Source organism: Heloderma suspectum, chromosome 5 (assembly GCF_057233095.1).
Source record: "Heloderma suspectum isolate Gila_16-S chromosome 5, 16-S_ref, whole genome shotgun sequence".
NCBI lineage: Eukaryota > Metazoa > Chordata > Lepidosauria > Squamata > Helodermatidae > Heloderma > Heloderma suspectum.
The window spans coordinates 137,503,383-137,527,789 of record NC_139462.1 but is presented as its reverse complement, the minus strand read 5'-3'; the positions used below and the strand labels follow the sequence as shown (position 1 = coordinate 137,527,789).

The 24,407-nt window shown below is 42.8% G+C and overlaps 1 protein-coding gene across 2 annotated transcripts in view; it reads left to right on the top strand.

Moving 5' to 3' along the window:
- Window positions 1-24,407, top strand: part of EPB41L4B (erythrocyte membrane protein band 4.1 like 4B) — a 143,210-nt gene that overhangs the window by 29,083 nt on the left and 89,720 nt on the right. For both annotated transcript variants that reach the window (XM_084857550.1, XM_084857551.1), the window contains exons 2-5: window positions 10,674-10,778; window positions 18,509-18,551; window positions 20,591-20,669; window positions 23,960-24,004. In XM_084857550.1, the coding sequence (XP_084713676.1) occupies window positions 10,674-10,778; window positions 18,509-18,551; window positions 20,591-20,669; window positions 23,960-24,004 (272 nt within the window). The remainder of the gene's footprint in view (window positions 1-10,673; window positions 10,779-18,508; window positions 18,552-20,590; window positions 20,670-23,959; window positions 24,005-24,407) is intronic.

Here is a 24,407-nt window from a genome sequence, read left to right as displayed (position 1 = left end):
ACCTGTTCTGTGGGTTGGAAATTTGGCTTCAGAAGACATGGATCACCCCGAAGAAGTTCCATTCAGTTCTTGTCCACCTGATTGAATACTTGGGGGGTGGAGCCAGGCTTCCCAATCCCTTTGTGCCAGTGTGAGCCCCCAGGGTGCTGCTTGGCACTTGGGGAATAGGTTAACATGGTGGCTTAAGTATGCATCCAGTTTGTTGCTAAGCCCATTTCACTCTATCAGCTTTGCAGTGGCATACTTAACCACGGTGTTGCAAGCTGGCTTAGCAATTGCGCAGCCCCTTCATTTTGCACTGAATTCTGCTCATATCTACGTTTCTCAATCTCAGACTGGCTACATGAATTTAAGGTGAGGCAAAATTGTATTTTAAATAAGCTTATTTCCTTTAAGACCTACTTCATTGTCACACACACTGTTTTTAATTGCCGCTACAAGGACAAGACTTAGCAAGTGTTGCAAAATGGCATAATTTTACTCTAGGCGTGTGAACAAAGTATCCAATTTTGGTCCTGCTAGCAAGGGCGGTTGAACCATGTAATCTTGACAGTAAAATAGCAGTCAAAGTCTGGGTTAAACTGATATTGCCTTAGTGATATTTGGTTTTAGCCAGATGGAATGTTAAGCATTAACACATGAAAGGATTATGTTGATATTGGAAATGCCGCCTATGACAATTGCATACAAAGGAGGCAATTCACTAACCACTTTGTACTGTTGTGTGCCTATTTTATTGAGTTCCATTCCAGCATAAATGGTGAGTTAATAACCCCCTAGTGCATGTGACTATTCTAATCACCTGTTTTATATGAAGAACAATGGACTCATGTAGCTTTTTTGTGTGGAAGGGCTTGCATATTGCAAACTCCCCTGGGAGGTGCAGGACCCTCTGTAAACTAGGGCCAGGCCACAAGTGCGAGGGGCAGAGGGAGGGGCAGATTTGTTGTTGCTCTAGTGTTAATCTCAAGTGCAGCTTTTTCCTTGTAGGAATGAAGGGCAACCATTCCTTCCTATAGGACAAATGAAGAGTTGCAGTTTGGGGGCACTATTTGAGTGGGGACTAAACATGCTTCCCGTCTCAGGTCACCACCACAACTGAGAATCAGATCTTGCTTCCTTCTACTACAGAGCTATAACCTGAATTCTGTTTCTTTTTAAATTTTGTACGTGTATGTGTGTAATATACACTATACTAATACAGGATCAGAACTATAGAAATAACAATATTGAACCCCTTTTTACCTTATTACCTTGGCTCTTTCTATTTAGCATGCTGGATTTACCTGTTCACATTATGGTCTTAACAAAATAATAATTTGCTCTGTAGATAGTAGGGCTGATTACACATAAGCATGGCAAACCGTGGGTTAATTAACGCACGGTTTGCAGCAGCACATGTCGGGAGTATCCCTCAACCTTTTTGTAATTGTAATTTACCTGGGTTAACCACAGCCTGATTCAACCTCCTGTGGCCTGATCCGGGGTTAAATATTCATAATGGCCTCAGAATTCACCCAGCAGGCACCACAGCAAATCATGGGTTAATTAATTCACAATTTGCTGCCATAATACGCAAACCGGGTCAGCAGGTCAAATCACATTTAAGTTTGAAAATAGTGTTACATTTTATATAACAGAATGAAGAGCTGTAACAGGTGTAAATGTTGGGTCATTGTTTTACAGCATCGACAGTTGGGCAACACCTTTTTATTAGTGATTCATTTTGCTAAATGGTATCCATTGCTCCACACTAGCAATGGCTTTAAAGAAATAAAATAAGATTAATTCCTGGATGGTAGGTTTATCTGCAGTAATTTCCCATGGTAACTGCAGCCTCTTTTTTCTTCAGCTCTGGATCTCCATTGCCCACTAATGCCTCAAGTGTCTGCTGCTTAGGCCCCTGCCTACTTTCCACACTTCATTTAGGCACCCTATCTCTTGATCAGCCTCTCTTAGGTCTTTTGTCTCTTGCCTACCCCTAGCATTCAGCCTAGTCCATCTGATCTTAACCACTGTGAAGCTTCTTCTACAGAGTCTCTTCTCTTATTAGCCCTTTCTTGCTTCTGTTCCCAGTCTTCTTGCCTCTTGAGCTTCATTCTCTGCCAACCTGTCGTACAAGTTATTCTTGCTCTTTCTGTTGCTTACTCTGCACTCTTCCTTCAGCTTCCTTATTTCTGGACACTCTCTTCCTTAGCTTCCCTGTGTCCCAGGACCTGTTGCCATATCTCAGCCTTACCCCGTGGGAGGTTTTAATCCCATCCAACTGACAGTGTTTCCTTCCTGCAGAGAAACTGGACTGAAAACTGTTTAAGTTCCCTGAATAATTGAACCATTTTGAACCATTGTACCAGCTCAGCAAATGAGTGTCAGAGGCATCACTGCTGTGGCCACAATACAGTATAGCTTGCCTTGCAGAGTTTTGTATCACTTGAATTCCTCATTGCTGTTTATGGCTTATCCATTTGGTTTAGCAGCCAAGGGTGTGAGTGCGCATGTGCAGTGTCACTAATTTTTATGTGTGTTTAATGTCAGCCTAAATGGAAGGATGGGAAAATCTTATCAAGCTCAATTATGCTCAGGTTCCCACTTTTCCACTGTTGAGTTGGTCCTATTCCATTTCTGCAGCCGATCGCAAACGTTCTTTTTTTAAAATTATGCACAAAAATGCATGCATTTTTTTCAAATTATAAGCATTTTTATATACATTTTTTCAAAAGTATGCATTTTTGTGTGCATATTTTCAAGTGTACACAATTTCTGCAAGCGATTTTTCCATTGAATAAAGCATTTTTCTGCACATTTTCCAAATGTGTGCATTTTTTTTGAGGTGGGGCCAAACTTCATCACAAACTTCGTAGTTTCCTCTCTACTTCTCATTTTCATCCTATTAATAATTTGTGTGAACTCTCTTAGCTAACCTTGATTGATCCATATTAAAATTGGATGCTTGCCATATTACCTCCAGCAGGGGGTGGCCATCTGGACCTACCAAAACATGAATTGAGGTATGGTTGAAAAAACAAATTCCTGTAAGGAAAACAAGAATAACTGTGAAAGCTTTTACTGCACCTGATCTCATAAGCTAAGCAGGGTCAGCCCTGGTTAGTACTTGGTTAGGAGACTGTCTGGGAATCAGGGTTCCTGCATTGAGCAGGAGGTTGGACCCGATGGTCTTGTAGGCTCCTTCCAACCCTATGATTCTATGATATGAGAGATTTATTTATTTATTTATTTATTTATTTCATTTCTATACCGCCCAATAGCCGAAGCTCTCTGGGCAGTTCACAAAAATTAAAACCAAACAACACACAATAAAACAATTTAAAATATATAGAACATTAAAACCACAATATAACAATACAACCACAATAAAACCTAGCAGCAGTACAGGAGTTTAAAATACAGATTTAAAACAGCAAAGATAAAAATTTAGAAAGCTAAAATGCTAAAATGCCTGGGAAAATAAAAAGGTCTTCACCTGGCGCTGAAAGGAGTACAATGTAGGTGCCAGGCGAACCTCACTAGGGAGCTCATTCCAGAGCCGGGGTGCCACAGCAGAAAAAGCCCTCCTCCTAGTAGCCACTGGCCTCACTTCCTTTGGCAGGGGCTCATGGAGAAGGGCCGCTGATGATGATCTTAAGGTCCAGGCAGGCACATATGGGCCTCATATGGGATGACACCATTTTAATTTTTGAGCCTGCCTAGCCATCCGTGCAGGGATCGGTTTATATGCTAAAGTACTTACATGTCTGGCCCGTAGGCTACAGTCAAGGGAATAGAGTGGTCCCCAATAATAAAGAAGGTGGCTACCCTCTTATTTATGGCAAGAGGATCTTAAATTTGCAAACCAACTAATAATTTCCTTCCCATAACTGTTGCCTCTGCAATGCAAGCTGCCAAAAGTAGAGTTAGTAAAAGGCCCAATGGGAGTCCTGTAAGACAATACTAAAAACAACGATTATATCAGCTTTAAGAGTACCTAATGTAGGTAGATTTGGTTTCATGGTTGACTACAGAGCATCTGTCCAGAGGGAAAGCTGAGTCCCTCAGTGCAGGACAGCCTGACTAGGGTATTGAGCTTCACTTCTCTTCTTTACAGGAAATATTAGCTCTGTCATGTTCAGTGTCAGGGGGAAAAGCAGGCTTCTACCAGTTATAACTTGTAACAGTGATACGTCGCTAGCTAACAAAAACTAACATGGAATAATCAGTACAAACCTGAATGTCTTCTTCGCTTTGGATGTTGAAATACCGTGCTGAGATCTGAACTCATGCATTTATACTCATGTGCAATGAAAAGCATGCCTGCTGGGCTCAGCATAGGAAGGTGAGTTCCTGGTACTCACAGCAACGCTTGGTAGCTTCATTGCGTTTTGAAAGCTTAGCCGCAGTTCGTTCAGCTAGGTTGTGTTGTCTTTGGCAGCTGGAGCTGGAATGACGTGTTCAAGTTACTCTGCAAACTTTAATTAAACTTGAAGAAACCAGCACGTGTCACAGAATAAATAGCAACCAGGGCACAGAGCTTAATGCTTGGCAGTGGCTAAACTCATGCAGAATTCAGAAGTCTGTAACACCTAAGCTCATCCTGTCCCCAGCGACTGAGCTACAGAGTCTATATGTATCCTTTCCACTTTTTGGTGACCTTTGGAAGCATGAGTTGCCCTCACTCCCTTTCTTGCTTCTTTAGATAATTCAAAACCACCTTCAACGTAACCTAGTAGAGAGTTACTGGTTATCTTTTTCAGTGACTATAACATCCCAAGAGGCTTTTCTTAATGTTATTGATATGGGATTCCTCAGCCTTGGTAAAAGTGAGGTAACCGCTGAACTAATAACCACAACAACAACAATAATAATGTTGGCAAAGGTGTTGCCCTCCAGATCAGTCAACAGCATTTGTTATATGTTGTGTTGTTTATCAGGCAGTAATCTTACACTTTTAAAATTACAAACTCATCACGGTCATCTGTCCGTTGGGTGGAATAACAAGCTCAACAGGTTTCTCTAGTCCAGATTGTAGTTACTCATTAAACAAGGTGACTGAGAAATAGTTCATAATTCCAAATGAAACAATTTGCCAGATTTCCCCCCCTAAAAAATAGGTATAGGAAAGGGGGCATATGAATTTTCATGCCTCTGTATGTATATGTGTCTATACATATATAAATATGACTTACTTAAATAAAAGGACAGGAACGGCAGGGATGCTGTTTAAAGAAATGGGAAACATAGGAAACAATACTGAAAAGCTGAAGACAACTTGCTTGTGAATTCAGTATATTCCTAGGCTTACAATGCATAAGTCCTTAATGAAGTAGCTCAGTATAGAGTCAGAAGATGCATCCCACTGCAACGGAGTCAAACGGGACATTTTCTTACACAGTTTTACCAGCAATAATCATTTTGATGGCTCAGTTAGTCTCACTTGTGCAGTGTTCGCATCCTTTGGATTAAGTGGGTGGGTGAGGGCCATCACCACTGTCTGGTTTTGTAGGGGTTGTTGTCGTTTTAAGAAGGAAAAGAAAGGGAGGAAAACAGAGAGGAAAGGGCAGGGGGGACAGAAAGGCAGACATCTTCGATAGATTTAAAAATGGGCCGCATGTTGATAGACTGAGACTAAATGTCAGAAAAGCTTGGAAGACTTCTCCGTTGTTTCCTTTCCAACGCCATTGGAAATTGCAGGCGTATATGAATATAGATGTCATCTTGAAGCATCAGATGGCTGTTGACTACTAGCATTAGTGCGAGAACGACCTCGGAGATGGTGGTGGGGAGAAGGAGTCCTCCCCCCTCCCCGTCTTGCTACAGTCATATTGGGTTGCAGTGCAAGTAAATAGGTTGCTAGGATGCTTGATAGTCAGACCCAGGGATAGACCCAGCAAAGGTGGTGATATTATACACCATCTCTGAAGTGATAATACCTATCTGACTATTTGTCTGTACAAAATAAACATCTAGTTGCAGCATCACCCGTGCCGGGTCCATGTCATTACTTGGGGCCCCGTATTGGTGAAGCCTTAGGTCAGACACACCCATGCCACAATCTCATACAATGGAGTGAAGATAGCCTCTGTCTCTTAGTTTTCAAGGGCCTATAAATGTTTGTTTTGAGGGTGACACATGATTGATATAGCTGGGGTAACATAATAGTTAAGAGTGACAGCTGTGAGTTGTCAAGTCCCCAGCTTGAATCTGCCCTCCACCACATATTAGGTGAGAGCCAGTGTCGTTAGTGTTGGACTAGGGCCAGGAAGGACCTGAGTTCAAATCCTTGCTGGGCCATGAAGCTTACTGTTGATCTTGGGCCACTCTCTCTTAGCCTCACCTACCTCCTGGGGGTTATTATGAGGATAAAATAGGGGAGGAGGGGCTCTGTACACTGCTGTGAGCTCCTTGGAGTAAAGATGAGGTATAAATGTAGTAAACAAATACTTTTTAGATGAGCCACTATTCTCTCAGCCCCAGGTCTGCAATGTGAGGATAATAACCATGACTTACCTTACAGCGCACTTGTGAGAATTACTGAGATAATGACTGTGAAGTCTTTTGAACATTCAAATCACATATATCACACATAATATATGCTGTTAATACTGATAAAAATATGAAGTCAGAATGCTGTATTTACGCTGTAAATGTCTTTCCCAATATCATAATTAATTGCTTTACAGCTCTTCTAATCTTGGAGCTAGAGGAGCTCTGTGATGTCACAAAGTTCTTTCAATTGGCTTGTTATTGGATGTGTTGTTGCAGGTTTGTGTAAGTTCAGTGGTGAGCTTCGTGAGGGTTATGAGTCTTGCTTACGTTAGTACTGCTAATTATATACATTTAGAGTTTTCTGGAAAATCGAGAACCTCTCCCTTTGTCCTTTGGTATGTGCTATCTGAGAGTGCTATGCTTTCAGAGAGTGGTTTGTTTGTTTTTTAACTTTGTGTTCTGTGACATCTGACCTGTTTATAGAGACTAGCTTAAAACATACTGTTTCAGTTGATTTAACTGGCCCTCTTGTTCTCCTTCAAAAATGTGTCCTTTTTCATAATGAAATGTCAGTTTTACAATCCTGTTAATATGGCCTTGTTCTCTCTCTTTCTCTCTCTCTCTCTCTCGTGCACACACACGCGCGTGTGTGTAACGACCTTCAGAAGTGTGTGACACTTCAGAATGCAGTTGGTGGAGGGCTCACATGGCTAAATGTTCCTCCATACGAAATAATTCCTTTTGTATAAAAAACTTGGTATCAGGGAAGAAGGGTTCTAGGCTAGCTGCTTTATTGTTGGTTATTCAGCTGTGTGTTAAAATAAGGAACTGCGAAGCAGGAACAAACTCCAGCTTTGTATAGAATCTCACCTGAGATCTTGCAGGCTTGTAATGCAAAAGATCATTTTAAAGATTGTTTTCAGAAACCCAGTCCATATTCTGCAATTTTCTGTTTCCTAAACTGTTGATACCTGGGAGACATGCTTGTTTCCTAGATTAAAGTGGAATGCACACTTCACTCTTAAATTGAGTTTCTTGATCAGCTTGCAGAACTGTGGCCAGGTATCTCCCTTACAGTTGCAGAATACCTCAGTTAATATTGGCTTCTGGAATGCCATCCTTCCCTTTGCCAGGTCAGTCAGGGTTTAGGGATGGTACCATGCTTTTCTGGGAAATGTTGATGCTTCACTGATTTCTCTGCGTTTGTCAGCTGTAGCATAAGCTGCATCAGGGAATTTATTTATTTATTTCATTTCTATACCGCCCAATAGCCGAAGCTCTCTGGGCGGTTCACAAAAATTAAAACCAAACAACACACAATAAAACAATTTAAAATATACAGAACATTAAAACCACAATATAACAATACAACCACAATAAAACCTAGCAGCAGTGCAGGAGTTTAAAATACAGATTTAAAACAGCAAAGATAAAAATTTAGAAAGCTAAAATGCTAAAATGCCTGGGAAAATAAAAAGGTCTTCACCTGGCGCTGAAAGGAATACAATGTAGGCGCCAGGCGAACCTCACTAGGGAGCTCATTCCAGAGCCGGGGTGCCACAGCAGAAAAAGCCCTCCTCCTAGTAGCCACCCGCCTCACTTCCTTTGGCAGGGGCTCACGGAGAAGGGCCGCTGATGATGATCTTAAGGTCCGGGCAGGCACATATGGGAGGAGGCGATCCTTCAGATAACCTGGCCCCAAGCCGTTAAGGGCTTTGAATGTTAACACCAGCACTTTGAATCGGGCCCGGAAATGGACTGGCAGCCAGTGCAGCTGGAAAAGTACTGGCGTAATATGAGCTCGCAGGCCAGTCCCTGTTAACAATCTTGCTGCCCTATTTTGGACCAGCTGAAGTTTCCGGACCGTTTTCAAAGGCAGCCCCACGTATAACGCATTGCAGTAATCCAGATGAGAAGTTATCAGAGCATGGATAACTGTAGCGAGGCTATCTCTGTCCAGATAAGGGCGTAGTTGGTGTACCAGCCTAAGCTGATAAAAAGTGCTCCGTGCCACTGAGTTCACCTGTGCCTCAAGTGACAGTTCTGGATCCAAGAGCACCCCCAAACTACGAACCTGATCCTTTAGGGGGAGTGCAACCCCCTCCAGAACAGGTTGAATATCACCTAGCTGGGCAGACGAACCACCCACTAACAGTACCTCCATCTTGTCTGGATTGAGTTTCAGTTTATTGGCCCTCATCCAGTCCATTACCGTGCCCAGGCACTGATTCAGAACACCCACTGCCTCACCTGGTTTTGATGAGAAAGAGAGGGATAGCTGGGTGTCCTCTGCATATTGATGGCACCTCAGCCCACACCTCCGGATAACCTCCCCCAGCGGTTTCATGTAGATGTTAAACAGCATGGGGGATAAAATAGAGCCCTGTGGAACCCCATGGCACAATTGCCATGGCACAGAGCAATAATCCCCCAGCACCACCTTCTGGAATCGGCCATCCAAGTAGGAGCGGAACCACTGTAATGCAGTGCCTCCAACTCCTATCCAGAAGGATACCATGGTCGATCCTGGTGTGTCCTTCCATTTTCTTTGGTATGGTGATGTTACCATATATTAGTACAGAAGAGAGGGAGAATCAATCCTGAATGGGGCTTTCCTGCTCTTGATATGGAGTGCTCGATACATCTTGCACACTGGGGCCATGTTCAGACACATGTTGGGGAAGGGTGGTTAGGTTAACCATGGTGCATGGTGGTTACCGCTAACCACTGCGAATGCTACTGCCACACGTGCAGGTAACAATGTTCCGCAACGTGGTTAGACTAACCATTCTCTAATCACCCTCCTGCAAGAACCCGCAGTCCTTCAGATGGGCAGCCATGCATCCCAGCGGCCTTTGCGCTGTCGGCCATTTTGGTGCTTGGTACTACCAGCCATTTTGGTGCTCGGCAGCTACTTCTCCTTTGGCCGCTCTTGCCACAGAGCTCTATAGGAGCTGTCAATTAACCACGGAGGCTCTTCAGACATCACACTAAGCCATAGTGGAGCCCACTAACCATCTTGCAGCCAGTGGTTAGTTAATGTGGTTAGTTTGTGGTTAATAAACCACCATGGTTGGGACAGACGCCTGTTCAGACATCACTCTAAGCCAACATGGTTAGCTCAAAACTCCTAACCATCATGGCTTAGTGTGATGTCTGAATAAGGCCATGGTGTCTCTCAATCTTTCAAGGCATGCTCCATCCCCTGTTGTAGGATACTAATGTGCCCTGGCTCACTGTTTGTGAATCACTACGGTACCTACACAGAATTGCTTACTAATACTTTGCTAGTGAGTTCTGTTAACATGGAGGGATCATCCCAAAGTGCAGAAAAACCACCTCCATGTCTTGTGCAGGCCTATTATTCTGCCAAGCAATTCTTTTAGTTGCTATTTTGCTTGTTGGCTTTCTTTTAGGTAATTCACATACAAAACTGCCCAGTAGTATAGCCTATCAAAAGTTTCCTTTTTGTTCTTATCTCTATTAATTTGTTTACTGAGCATTAGTTTGTTTTGTGTTTGGAGGGGAGTAATGGCAGTGGATCATTACGGCTGATTGGCAGCTCCCAGTAGATAACAAAAGTTTCAGAGATTTAGTAGGATGCTACTAAAATGCTTGCATATTATTACAGAACAATAGAAGACAATCTGTTTCTCCCTCTTGTTGAATTTTGAGTTGTGAAAATTTTGAAATTAAACAGGCTCCCAGACGTTTTTTGCCGATGTCTCACATTTTATAGCAGACCTGGATTTTTAAAATTTATTTCCAGAGTGGAGTAGGGAACTCCTTTGATGCCTCCATTCTGCTTCCTGTCTGGTTGAGATCACATGTGGTATAGTGGTTTAAGAGTATTGGACTGAGACTAGCAATATCCAGGATGATATCCTTCCTTAGTCATGAAGCACATAGCGTGATCTTGGGCAAATTACTGTCTCTCAGCCTAATCTACCTCTTAGAGCAAGGGGGAGGGGGCTATACAACATCCTGAGTTCCTTGGAAGAAGGGCAGGGTAAAAATCAGATAGCTAAATAGCCTAAACCGAGCACATCTGCAGAGATTATTAGGAAATCAATGTACAGATGCATTCAGCCTCTTTGACATCTAAGCAGTGCATCTTGTTTGCATGATATATACATATAGCTCTATTTCCCATACATATAGCTCTATTTCCCGTTTTTGTCTTTTTCTTGCAGAAACACGCAAAAGGACAAGATTTGTTTGATCAGATTGTATATCATTTGGACCTTGTGGAAACAGATTACTTTGGCCTACAGTTCATGGATACATTCCAGGTTATGGTATGTATGTGACTTTTATATTGTGATCTGCTCAGCAATCTCAGAAAAGAAGAGCTTGTTTATAAAATTTTCTTTGCTAGACTTTTGTTTCCAATTAAGCCTGAAAACTGGCACCAACCAATTTCAGACATGCAAACATTCTGTGTCCACATATAAAACTGATACCTCGTTGCATAACTGTTCTGAACTTTAGATGTAAGTTGAGTGTCATGTTTGACATTTTCTCATGCATACATGCGCTTCATTAATTTGTGGACAATGTATCTACACTTATGTATCATTTTCCATTTATGACTTCTCATGGCATAGACAATTGCAAGCTTAATTAGAACCCAGAATTGCTCTGCTGAAACGAATGTGTCTTTGACTCTTGGGTGTGGTCCTGTTTTCACCAGTAAGAAATACTTTGTGGTGAGAGCCAACAGAAATGTTTTCTTTCCTGGCTGCATTCTATTGAGAGAGGTTGTGAGATGCTATAGAAATGTATTCCGTCTTGGCTACATGGCTGAATTGTCTAATAATTTTCTCTCTTGCCTTATTTATTTCAGTTGGCATTATCCTGTAGTGGTGAAACAGCCCATTTATCAAAAGGAAGCATTTAATGTTTAGGCACATACTTTCTGGAGGGTTGATTTTAAGTCTTGGATCTTTAATAAGAAAATTTCTCTTTTTTGACATTTGTGAAAAGATAATGGCAACAGTTGACTCACCACTAATCTGCCATCTATACAAACATGAAGGGACACCCATATTTCACGTAGAGTTAAGTCTGTTCAATAACAGTAACCTACCAGAGCATGGCTGCGCAGAACAGGATTATAGGATTTAATTGTTACACTGTTCTAATGGCATTATATTGTTGTTGCTACTGCTGCTTTGATTTCATTGTTTTATTGATTTAGCTTTTTTTTTTTTTTACATATTATTACATATTATTTTGCATGTTATATATTTATATTAGCATGTCCCTGGTGGTTCCACATGGACCCATGGCCTGGCTGGAGTCCACCAGGAAAAGAGCCTTCAGTGTGTTGTCCCCCTTCCTGTGGAACTCCCTGCCTTTGGAGGTCAGGCTGGTGCCAACATTGTGTTGCTTTTGGGTGCCTCCTGAAGACATTGTTATTCAAGAAGCTTTCCTTGAGTGACCAGCCGCGGCTTATTAAGTTCAGAATTTGTTTCTTTTAAAATGTTTTAATTGTTTTAATTATGGGGTTTTATTCTTTTATCTTGTTGTTCACCGCTCTGAAATCTTTTGATGTGGAGTGATATATAAATATTGTAAATAAATTATGTACATCCATCCTGCCTTTTCACTAAAAATAGTGCTCAAGGTGGCTAACAATAATGAAATATGGATAAAATGTTACTTAATTAAAACAACAACTACAAGTAAAACACATCAGTTAAAAACACATTAAAACACAGCAGTAAATAAGAAATAACAGCACCCACTGGTTAAAAGCTAGATCAGCAAACAAAGGTGCTTAACAGTGAAAAGCCTACATTTTTTTAAAGCCTTTACTTGCTTAAAGATGGAGATAGCCTTGTTTCCCTTGGCAGGGAGTTCCAGAAGCTGAGAGCAGCCACCATGAAGGCCTCTCTTGCATTCTTTCCAAACGTGCGTCCCAACATTGGCAGGACAAAGAGAATCGCCTTGAGGTCCTCAGGATCTTAAAATTCAGATAGACTCAAAAGGGAGAATGCAGTCTTTCAGCACAGAATATATTTTATATAAAAATCACAGCAATAAGAATATGAAATAAATAAATAAAATATAAGTGAAGTGGCATCTAGACTGTTTTTATCCTTCAGTTTCTTCTTCAGCTCAGACCTTTATTTGTGAGGTAACGTTTGTAGTGGTGGCTATTCCTGTCCAGTATCAAATGGGCTAAGGAAAATTCTCTTGCTTGTTCAAGTAGCTAGCAAAGTGCCAGTCTGGTGAATAAGAGCTTCCAGTGACTCTTGCTTGGGGCTGGATTGTAGTCCGCAAACTGTTCTGTGAAAGCCTTTAGAGTGGATACTGACACCCCCCCCCCCAGCAGTTCCAGAGCCTTTTTTGTTAAGAGCTTTAGAGCTGAGAGCTTGCCTGCAGGTTTGATCATGGATGGTTCCTGAAAGGCTGCATGAAGACATGACTGTCCTTCCCCTTGCCAGTTGGGTTGTGCTTCAGAAGCTCTTTGGTGGTCTCCTTAGGGGAGTTAGTATGGCAGATTGCCTTTTTGGTTGTAAGTTGTTCTCCTCACTTTAGTGACAATGCCGGAAGCCTTGGGGAGTGGATAACTACAAATTAGAGGCAATTAACATGATGTTAGGCAGGCACCAGCAGAGCCGCTGTATGATTATTAGTCCAGTGTGGGTTGTCCAATGTGAAGCAAATGGGGTACATCGTTATTCATCTATATGCTGTCATAACTCTTTGGAAGGAGTGTAGGGAGATATTTTGAACACCTGCATTTAAAAACGAACATGAATTTTACAGCCATTGACAGGACAGCAGCCTTTTCAACATGGCTTTCCTGGTGGATTCTGGTCTTTATAAGGCTCTTGTGACCCCCCCCCTTTGTGCCTGGGGAGTCTCTTGGGAGCCTCCTGTCCTATATATCACAGGGAAGTAACCTAGGAGATGGGAAGGGTGAAGACGTGTGTTTGCCAGCTTACCTCTGGTGAAGTGTGCTGTGAGCTCCATCCTTCACTGGAATTACACTGAGCTAAGTGACTCAGAAAACGGTGGGACCCCTGACTGCTGTCCAGGCCTCAGAGCAACAGGACAAATTCCCACCCCTGCCTATCCAATTTGGAGCTGGGGAAGTGAGTGGGTGCTCCCACTGTTGCACCAGATCTTGGACGGTCTTCAGACACCTCCAAATCTGATTGTGATGGTGCAGACAAGACCCTGCCCTTACTTCCTGGGAGGAAGGGGACCTGGGGTCTAGCGACGGCTGCAGTGTCTCCCTCTGATGCCATATAAGCTGCAAAGCGATTGGTTTGGCAAAGTGGCTCAAAGACCTCTTCCCAGCAATCCATGCTCCACTTTCATCTGCCCACGCTTATCAGGTTATGGAGAGTTTTTGTACATGTGTTACAAAGGAGAAGGGATGGAAATGAGGCTGGGACGATATGGACCAAATAGCAAAAGATTGCCCTAATCACAAAATTAAAACTCTGCCCTGTCCCAGGCCTGATTGAGGTGTGGCACCTGGGGCACATCTTCAACATGCCAGATGGGAGACACCTAAAGTAGCCAGGGCATGCCCCTTTGGGGATCTTCATGCCTCCAAAGCTGGGAAACTGCCCCCCCCCCTACTTAACAGCTCAGAGAACCTCAAATAAAGTGGTAGGAGAGTGCTTGTAGTAGTGCAGTTCCAAAATTAAAACTTCTGATATGAATATTCCATTTGTTAGAATTACATAATTGTGGAGGGGAGTGGCTGTGGCTTAAAATATGTTAAAAATGTAAAATGTGTGTGAGACACACACCACTGGCATTAATCGTCCAGCAACTTGGAAGAGTTAGCTGGCTGGGGGCATGCTGGGAGTTGTAGGCCTTTTTCTCTGTCTAAGCCTGCATAGGATTGCAGTTTTAGTGTATAAAGGGTCTGAAACTGTCACTTCCAAAAATACCACGCTGAGTTCTTTCTGAATATAGAAGTAAATACTTCGGTTGTAGTATTGTTTTTCATTATCAGACTTCAACTCTTCAGAAATCAACACACTTGGGGCTTGAATTTGTATCACCTAGCAGAAACCCAGTAATGCAGACTTTCTAACCCAGAAGTACCTGATTTATTGTATCCAAGCCTACTTTATGGTATAAATATTCGCAGCAGATCGCAGCAAATAGTTGTAATCCCACCCCATTGGTGAAGGGCAGCTGTGGAGTGGTAAATTTTGAAGTGCAGGCGCTCTTCATGACAGTTCCCATAGCCACACCCTCCAGTGAGAGTCCAAAATTTCAGGCTGCTGTATTGATCCATATCATCAGACCAGTTCTAGTATTTTTCGTCTGGAGCAGCTAGTCTTTGGTAAAGCTAATGGGTCTTAATTGCCCATCCAAGACAAAGCTGCCCCAAAATGCTTTGCATTACAACAGGGAACAATATATATGGTTACTGAGAAAATTCATTTCCCCCCCACCTGCTGAGCAGCTAAGCCCAGAGGGAACAGGGAAGTCTGGGGGGAATGACAGATGGAGGCAGCATCCCTGCTAATAATAAAGTGCTGGTGCTGTGTCCCTGTTGAGCCCTGACTCCACTACACCACTGGTGAATGGCGTGTGTCATCTTAAAGGAGTTTCTGTGAAAGGAGATCTACTTCTCAAAGGGAGTATGTGTTAAAGGTGGCCATTATATTAGCGATAAAGGAAATAGGTTCTGGAAGACCACTTACTGCTGGATTTGAAAGTTGGGTGTTGGCTATAGGGCCTTCTTACGTGGACTGTCTCCAGTTGCAGGACCTACTTCTACTCAGAAGTAAGTCCCACTGAGTTCAGTGTGTATAAGATTGCAGTCCAAATCGGTATCAAGAGATTACTTGTCAATATTACTCCCTGTCGTATCCTAGCTAAAAGGGAGGGAGAGACCAGTGCAGCAAGCCCCACAAATATCAGTCTCTTCTGTTGATTCTTGATTTTGTACTGTAAAGGAGCATGGCATAGCATTGCAGTTAGGATAAAAGCTGGAGCATCTTGTTTTTCATGAATTAATACTGATTTTTTGGTTTTTAAAAAGTGTAACATTTTAAAAACCTGGCCACTGATTCCAAGGATGATGATGATGATGATTTATTACATTTCTATACCGCCTCATAGCCAAAGCTCTCTGGGCAGTTTACAGAGATTACGTTTGCACAGCAGCTTACATCTTGCAAAAACATTGTAAAATTATTTACATTCATGAGGTAAAGTGTAGAGCAGCCTTCCCCAACCTGGTGTCCTTCAGATGTGTCGGACTGCAACTCCCATCATGGCCATGCTGGCTGGGAATGATGGGAGTTGCAGTCCAACACATCTGGGGGTCACCAGGTTGGAGAAGGATGGTACAGAGGATTCAGTATATGTGAAGTTAATTGCAAATTGATTCTAATAACTCAGCCTCCTATCAGCCCCAGCCACCATGGCTAATGGTCAGGAATGCTGGGAATTGTAGTCCACCACAGTGGGTTGGATGAGATCAGCCTTCTCCAACCTGGTGCCCTCCAGCTGTTTTGGATTTCAATGCCTATCAGCCCCAGCCACCATGGCTAATGGTCAGGAATGCTGGGAATTGTAGTCTACCACAGTGGGTTTGATGAGATCAGCCTTCTCCAACCTGGTGCCCTCCAGCTGTTTTGGATTTCAATGCCTATCAGCCCCAGCCACCATGGCTAATGGTAAGGAATGCTGGGAACTGTAGTCCAAACTATCTAGAGGGCACCAGGCTGCTGTAACTTCTGTGTTTACTTTTTAATATATTGCTCAGTGTAATTTCAGGTTACTCAAGTAGCGTAAGGAAAATAAATGAGTGATTTTATTGATTAGTTCTGTGTGTGTTTGAGTTCAGAATGCCAAGACTGGAGAACAGCTATTAATCTAGGCACATGTTTCTTTATATTCAATCTTTGTAATGGCACTCATTAACAACATCGGTGGTTTTTCTGAGCATTGGAAAACAATTCTCCTTGTGTTACCATCCAAATCTCAATCAGTGCAGATTTATGAACATTATTTTTAGCCATAAAGAACTGGGCAGTATTAGATATGTTTGCATTTATGGAAAAATGTGGCAGGCTGCTAAACACGTGTACTTCGCTAATACTGCTGTGAAGGGAGGATGTGATCCCCTAACCAACCCAGTAAAGTAGGCTGCCACCACCCTTGACATCCAGCTCAGCCTGAGTCGGGGGACTCTCAGACCTTTCAGGACACCCCTAAGGCTTATGAAACAAGGGTCCAAGCTGACACTTTCTATTTCAGAGCCCTAGGCCTGAAACCTTAAACAGTAGCAATAACTGAGAGGAAAGCTCTGGGCTTAATACCAAGGCCAGTTGGAATGAGGTGCACACATTCAGTTACGGTAGTTGGCAAGTTTATATACAGAAAGGGAACAACATACAAAAGAAGCAAGGTTTGGAAGCAATAGTTACAGGGCAAAACAACAGAACTGACTAAACCTGTCTATACGTATCAGTGGCATGGGTCTTCAGTAGAACAGGACCTCAGAAAGCAAGCTATCCAAAGCAAACCTTGGATAGGGCAGAACAAAAACAAGCAAAGACCAGGGCATCTTCCCCCCGCCTCGGTTTTATACTCCAAAGCCTTCAGCAAATCTGAGGTGATCCCCATTAGCCAATCAACAGCTAGCTGGACACAGTGTGCCCAGGCTTTCACCGGGGGGCGGGGGGGGGCAGAACGTTCTCACCAACCCTCAGCTGAATTATGTCATCCCAGTTAGGGGAGGTTTTACTGTGGCCATGAGGCCAAGGACCACCGGCGATAACACACCCAGGTGGCGTATCAAAGACATGCAGGCCCAGGCTGAAGGAATGGAACTGTACAGGCTGCTAAAACACAGAAGGAAAAATGGATTTCTTGACAACTGCCAAAATCTTTTTGGTCTAAAAATGCAGCCACTAACAAAATAGTTGATGTATTAATTTTTTAGTCAAAATGTCACTCTCCAGTTGTACAAGATTTGGCCATATTAGCTGGATGACAGCATGAATGAACATGTGTCTGCATTTCTGAAGTTGTACACAATCATACACTCTGCGCTTGAATAAAAAATATGCTGTTCATAAGTCTACATTATGAGCAAGTTCAGCTTGTACTATGGTAGTCTTTTCATGTATAGGTATTTGGTGGCTTTTTCTTGCAGATGTTTTGTGATTGAAAATGGAAAGGTGAATGCTAGTAGCTCTTTACTTCCTGTTTTTATTGTCTTTTTTTCCCCTGCCATCATTTTCTTTGCTGGGTTTGTTGCTTGTAAAGGGTTTTTTTTAAAATGTAGGATTAATTGTCTTTTATCTTAATTTTGTAAGCTGTCTCAAACAGAAGATGTGGGTAGCCACTTTTCCAGAAAATAAAGTGGAGAGACTTGTCATTCTCACAGTGGTCAACTGGATGCCTGTGGGAAGCCCACAAGAAGGACATGAGTGCAAGATCACCCTCCCACTCATGTTCCCCAGCAACTGGTATTCAGGGGTATACTGCCTCTGATACAATTTCTTTGTATACAATTGTAAGGTTCGTTGTTGTTGTTTAAAGTGGAAATAGAAGCCTATTCCTCCCTGCTTCTCCCCTCTCTTGGTTCCTTTAAACAGGCATGGCAGTAGGATTTAGCTCTTGACACATCACTGCCCTGGTTGCAAGCACTCCTCTCAAAGACAGGAGAGCAGTGCTAAGGACCATCTACACCTGAGGAGATTGCACTGCTGTTCCAGTCTTTAACAACATGCTGGATTTTCTTCAGTGTGATTTTTTTTTTTAAGGAAGAAATGCAAGGAAAATGCAGGATGATTATTATTTAATGACAGCGTTGTGCAGATGCCCTGTAAAATGTGAGTGAATTAAGAGTGGCAATTCCACACAAGATGTCTAGGGTAGAAAGCAGTCTATGAAGATCGGTGCAAATGCTTACTGAGCATGGTCTTCTCTGGGCAAAGGGAGATATAGCATGTTTTCTTTTCTAAATTGTAAAAGATGTACAACGTCCTGCCATTTTATTTTTTTTTAAACAAGGGTTTTCTTTTCCTAGCACTGGTTGGACCATTCGAAACCCATAAAAAAGCAAATAAAAAGTAAGTATGACAAATCTGTATCTTGAGTCTTTTGTACTTTCAAGCACAGATTAGAATTGATCACTGGCTGCTTTCTAATATATTTAAGGCATTTAAAGCAAGAATGTGCTTGCATGTAATGGATCCATAAGCATTTTTCTTGATCATTTCCTTGATATAAGACCATCAAGAGTGCTGTGTTGTTAGTACTTACAACATGCCCTCTGTTTTCCAAGGAAAACAGGATAGAAATATTTAAAAACACACACATTTTAAATGTATTGGAAATGTATATATAAAGCTGTACTCCAAATCAGAGCCGGACCAACTTTAGTCTTGTATGGTCTATTAAAAAAACAAAAACAAAACAGAATACCTGTGTTCCACCAATGTCTTGTGAATTTTCAAAGCAAGAATGCATACTTGGGATCCCTTAACTAATCTGTGCTATGTGACCATGAGTGTACACTCTTGCTTTAGAACAGGGTAGGCCACCTGGTGCCCTCCAGATATTTTGGACTACAACCCCAGAATCCCTTACCATTGGCTATGCTGGCTGAGGCTGATGGGAGTTGTAGTCTAAAACATCTGGAGAACATCTGGTTGCTTACCTCTCCTTTAGAATGGGATAAGTGTCTTACTGAATCTGACCAAAGTCTACCCAGCCTACCATTTGTGACAAGAATCCCAGGAGTAGCAATTGGCTAGTAATTTACTGGTGGACCTCTGTGGTCTACTTTTGTCCCACTTCTGTTCTAAATGCTTACTAACCTGACTGTTTCAGATGTCCTCTATTTTGGCCCAGATTGATAGCTAAATTGAATATGGATGTGGAGTGAATGCAAACTGGAAAATTTATATGCATTGTAAATGCATGCGCAGATGAATTTCTTTAAAATGTATCTTTTAAAAAATACACATTTTCTAATCTATTTTGAGGTACAATGTGCTCACATATCAATTTATCATGAAGACATATAAAATATATTACTTGCCTAGTCTCCAGTTGAAGCAAATTCTGACCAGTAGCATACACACTCCAGATTCCTATTCTTAGCCTTCTCCACTTGTCCTGTGCTCCACGCCCCCCTTCACTCTTCCTTTCCTGCTTTTTCTGCCCATTCTGCCTTCAGTATTGTCCCCTCCCCAGAATCAAAGGTGAACGGATAGTGGCAGCTGAATTCACTTCCAGTACAGAAACTAGACTGGGGGAAAAGTAGTTTGGGTGAATGACCACAGCCCTATGCAGGCATTTGCCTGCAACATGAATAGGGCTAAGGTTGGGACAGGACATGTGCAAACCCTCATGCCCCACTCCAAGCATCCTTGTTCTCCTGGCCGAATTGTGCAATCTTGCAGGCCACATTAGGCCTGTGGGCCAAACACTGTCCTCCCCTGCTTTAAAACTGCCTCGGCATTCCTGATGTTAGAACAACAACAACCCCTTATATTTTTAAAAATGCTCTAAGCAGGTGCAGTTTTGCATTTTAAGTTCACCTACATCGTAACAACATAATGACTACAGGAATAAAGAGGAGCTTGCTTCTGCACCTGCCACTCTCTGGGTGGTCATGGGGTGGGGGACTGGGCTGTGAGGCCCCAAGGTTCAGCCCCAAGGCTCAGCCGTAGCTGCAACCACTGAGTGGAGATCAATTGCGGGGGAGGGGGGAGAGTTCAGCACAACTCACCCATGTGCTCCCTTTGATGTTCAAATCTCTCTCTCTCTCTCTCTCTCACACACACACACACACACACACACACAGAATTTAGACATGAACAGGGCAGATGCATGAATAAGGAGATGAGGCTGCCACTGTCACATCTGGTTTGACTGTCAGGTTCCTGTTTCTCAGGCTGTGGCTTCCTCTGCTCCTCTTTCCACAGCTGCCCTGGTGCTGACCCCTTCCCTGCTCTGTCTGTGAGGACGTCCCCGATCAGCCCTGCTCATGCCAGAGGCTTCATCATCCTCACAAAACCCTCTTTGCATTATAATTTAGACATTTTATGTTGGTTACTGCACAGCCTTTAATTTTAACTTCTGAAAATATTTCTTCATATAGTTGGGCCACCGTATATGTTTCAGTTTCGAATCAAATACTATTCATCAGAACCAAACAACCTCCATGAGGAATTCACAAGGTAGGAAGTAATTTTAAGTTGCAACTCTAACATCTCAAATGGGGGTGGGATTGAAGAGAAGCGTTGTGCTTTTCTGAAGTTACTTTAGAGCGGCATGCAGCTTCTGCTTAAATAGGTGTTAAATTGGCTATTCTTGGGTATTGCAAGTTTTGCATTCTTATCAAAGTTGGTTCCTGTAATTAAGACTTTATTCCTGTTCACGGAATCTTGGGAAAATGTTACAGTTGTTACAGAATTCCTTTGATTGAGTGATTGTATCTTCAGAGCATCAAGGGCTGGCATTCTCATAACGATGGTTAAAAGAACCTCTCATAGTAGCTTCTTCTTGACACCCGTTTCTCTGGCCTAATTGTGATGCTAGACTCCGTGTTCACAAAACGTTTGAGGATGCTGGCACTCTGCATTACCAATAGTTAAGGAGGGCAACTCTCATGTCCCCATATCTTTGACATGGCTGGAGGATGCTGGGTTATACTCTGTATCAGAGAGTTTTACAAGGCAGCTGGTATCCTCGTTTCTTACAGGCTTATAACTCATTCTGTCCATGATGCCATGGCTTACAGGCTTATAACTCATTCTGTCCATGATTTATAATAAATAAATCCTATTTTTTAATGTATTTCTTTAAAATACGTTTATACTGCCTTTCAAGGTGAAGCCTTCTAAGGCTGCCTCAAGGAAACAGGGTGCACGGTGGCCATCTTGTCATTCGTGCACACCTTAATGTGTAGAGAAAGCTGGAGGCTTAGTCTTCCCAGGGGTTGCTTTGAGTGGGATGATGCTGTCCTAAATCCTCTTCCTGTAGTCTCATGTTTGGGTCTTTGGGTCATGGTTTTCAGATGGGGGTGTTCTTGCCCTCCACATGGGGATGTTGCTTTGGTACATGTTACATGTGCTAGCTCATCTGCCTGGGAGAGTAAAAAGGTCTTGACTGATGGGTTTTCTGTCTGTCGTCTCCAAAGGCAGGTAACCACCCCATCATGGTCTGGAGTCCAAACCATGAGAGAGGCATTTGGAGTGGCATTTTCTGGTCAGGTCATGTTGGAAAAGGTGACATGGTAGCATCCTCCCTACAGAGTTTCCTGGTCCCTTATTTTATCCTTGCTAGTTCTGTTGCAGTGAGACATTCCTTAGGTCCTCCCTTCTGATTTCCTATAAAGCTGTGATATTCACTGCCTAACCCAGCATCCCCTTGCCCTCCAAAAGGTATAAGAGTCGCCCCCCCTTACTCAACCTCAGTGTCCTTCCCGAGCTCATCTCCTGTGGAAGGGGAATCGTGACTGGCATGGATTCATTGTTCGTTAATTCTTTCTTGAGTGAGGCTGTAGCTATCTGGCTAAAACTGAAACGTGATTCAGATGCTTCTTTGAGACCACATCTTCCTCCTTCGAGTCATCTGTAGCCAGTACTTCTGCCTTGTTTGAGAAGAGATTCAAGGAGTTCTTAAGAAAGGCCCAACCCTCGTTCGGCTTATCCAGAGCTGACATCATGGACTGGAATCCTGAGCTGCCAACGCCCCACCACCACTGACCCTCCACTGCTACTCAGCCCTGTCACCATGCACTCACTTGCACAAAGAGCCAGCAGGTGAGCAGGCAACAGCAGCAGTGAGGACTGGGCCCAGTGGGCAGGAGGTGCAGCCACAATCTGCTTACCTGTCAGCATTCTGGGCAAGCAAGTGGCTGGTGCTGGGGAAGGAGGGGGGAGCACCAGACGGCTTCTTGCCCAGGAATCTCCAAAACCTGCAGACCATGTGCCTATCCATATACAGAGCTACCTCCTTGCTCTGCCTTTAGATAGCCATGTCTAACATTCAAAGTAAAACGGTCCTTCCTAGCTTAATTTAGCCTTCAAATAACAGGATAATTGAAAGCGGTTCCATTCTTACTTGCTCCTTTTCCCCTTTGATTCCACTATAATCCCCTGGCTATTTTCCTTCCTCCTGAACTTTATATCATAAATAGCATCAAATGACTGTCTTCCTTATTCTCTTTCCCCTGTTGGATTTCCATTCAACGCTGCACTTGAATTTGGCGTGCTGATGTTCAGGTTTTAGCCACTAGCACAGGTGATAGTGTCTTGTCGTTCAGGATAATCTTACATCATTGTAACTCCCTCTAAAGTTGAATGCCTATCAGTTTGTAAACAAAATAGGGCTACCCAAAAATAAGGTAGCAGTTTCTGCAGATCTTCCAAGGCATTCAGAAATATGTTTCTTAAATTAAAATAAAAAGAAATATTTAAAATAAGGGCCCGACAAGGATAACTATATTACAGTGTTAGATGGACAGCATAACCAAATTTTCATATTCTACTTGCCAAGATTGATTTATGATTTACCCACAGCACATAATTTTTGGAAAGAAACCTTCCCTGGTTTAAGCTGAATGTACCCTGAAAGTTAGGTTAGGATCAGATCAGCCATTCTTGCTTTATATAGATTTGGCATGATCTAAATTGGTCTAGGGTGAGAAAATGTGTGTCCTGGTTTCGATTATGGCCAGTGGTTATAAATCTTTCCGTGGAGATACAAATCAGTCAGACATTATGGCACGGATGCAGAACAACCAGCCCACAGCCCTAATCGGGCCTGCCAGGCTCCCCAGTCCAGCCCACCAAGCCTTCTGGGGTTCCTCCAGGGGCAGATCTTGGCCTCCAAGCCCTGCCCACCTAGACGAACCCTCACCCCTGGGGGAATCCCTGCTGTTATCTCCAGTTGGACATGGCTCCCCCTCTTGGTTGGAAAGGAGAGCGGCGAACCCCTGATCTCCCATCTGAGATCAGCGATAACAGCAGGTCCTGGGCTAGCGGGGGACTTGGCCAGCACTGGGAAGCCTTCCTTCACGCACCTCTTGCCGCCCCCAATGGGACACAACTTGCCTTGTGCTGAGAGGAGCAGCTCTTCCCAGTGCCGGCCAAGTTCCTTTCTCCATGCTGAGGAGAGGCACAAAACTCAGGATCTATTCAGAATGGAAAAACTGAAAATAGGTGCGGGCAGGCCATCACATCAGTGGGTGTGACCATGCCCACTGACATCATCCAGCCCATAGAGGGCCTAGTGGGGGGCAATCCAGCCTCCCTTGTAAAATAGGTTCTGAACCCCTGAGTTATGGGGTACAGGGGTGCCAAGCCTACATTAAAGTGGTCCTGTTGGTTTTATTAGAAAAGCTTCTTGGTAAGTAACTTGGGAACTACTGCTAGAACCTTTTTTAAAAGTTCTGATCCAAAATGATGATATTTCACGGAGATGGTGGGAATTGTGGCTAACGTTTTGCTTATATATTTGTTAGGTACCTGTTTGTATTACAGCTAAGGCAAGATATTCTTTCAGGAAAGTAAGTTCATCTTCATTTTTATCATTGTTATACGTGGAACACTTTTTCTGCCAGGAGACACTCAATGCAAAACTCATCTATTTAAAACATAAAACCAGCTAGATAGAAAACTCAAAATCTTAAATCTGATTGCTCAAAATACTCTCTTTGGCAGGCTGTAAAATGTTCACTTAAATTCATTCATTGAGAAATATTAAATTGACAAAGCAGGGTTTCCGTGGTGTCTTGTGTTAAATACCTTCCGTTATTCAGATTACACTGAGCTAAAATGATAGGAGAATTTGAGCTTCACTGCTTTGCATACTGGAGGAGGAGAGAGATTGATTTTTAATAACTGTTGTCTTGTGTTAAATACCTTCCTTTATTCAGATTACACTGAGCTAAAATGATAGGAGAATTTGAG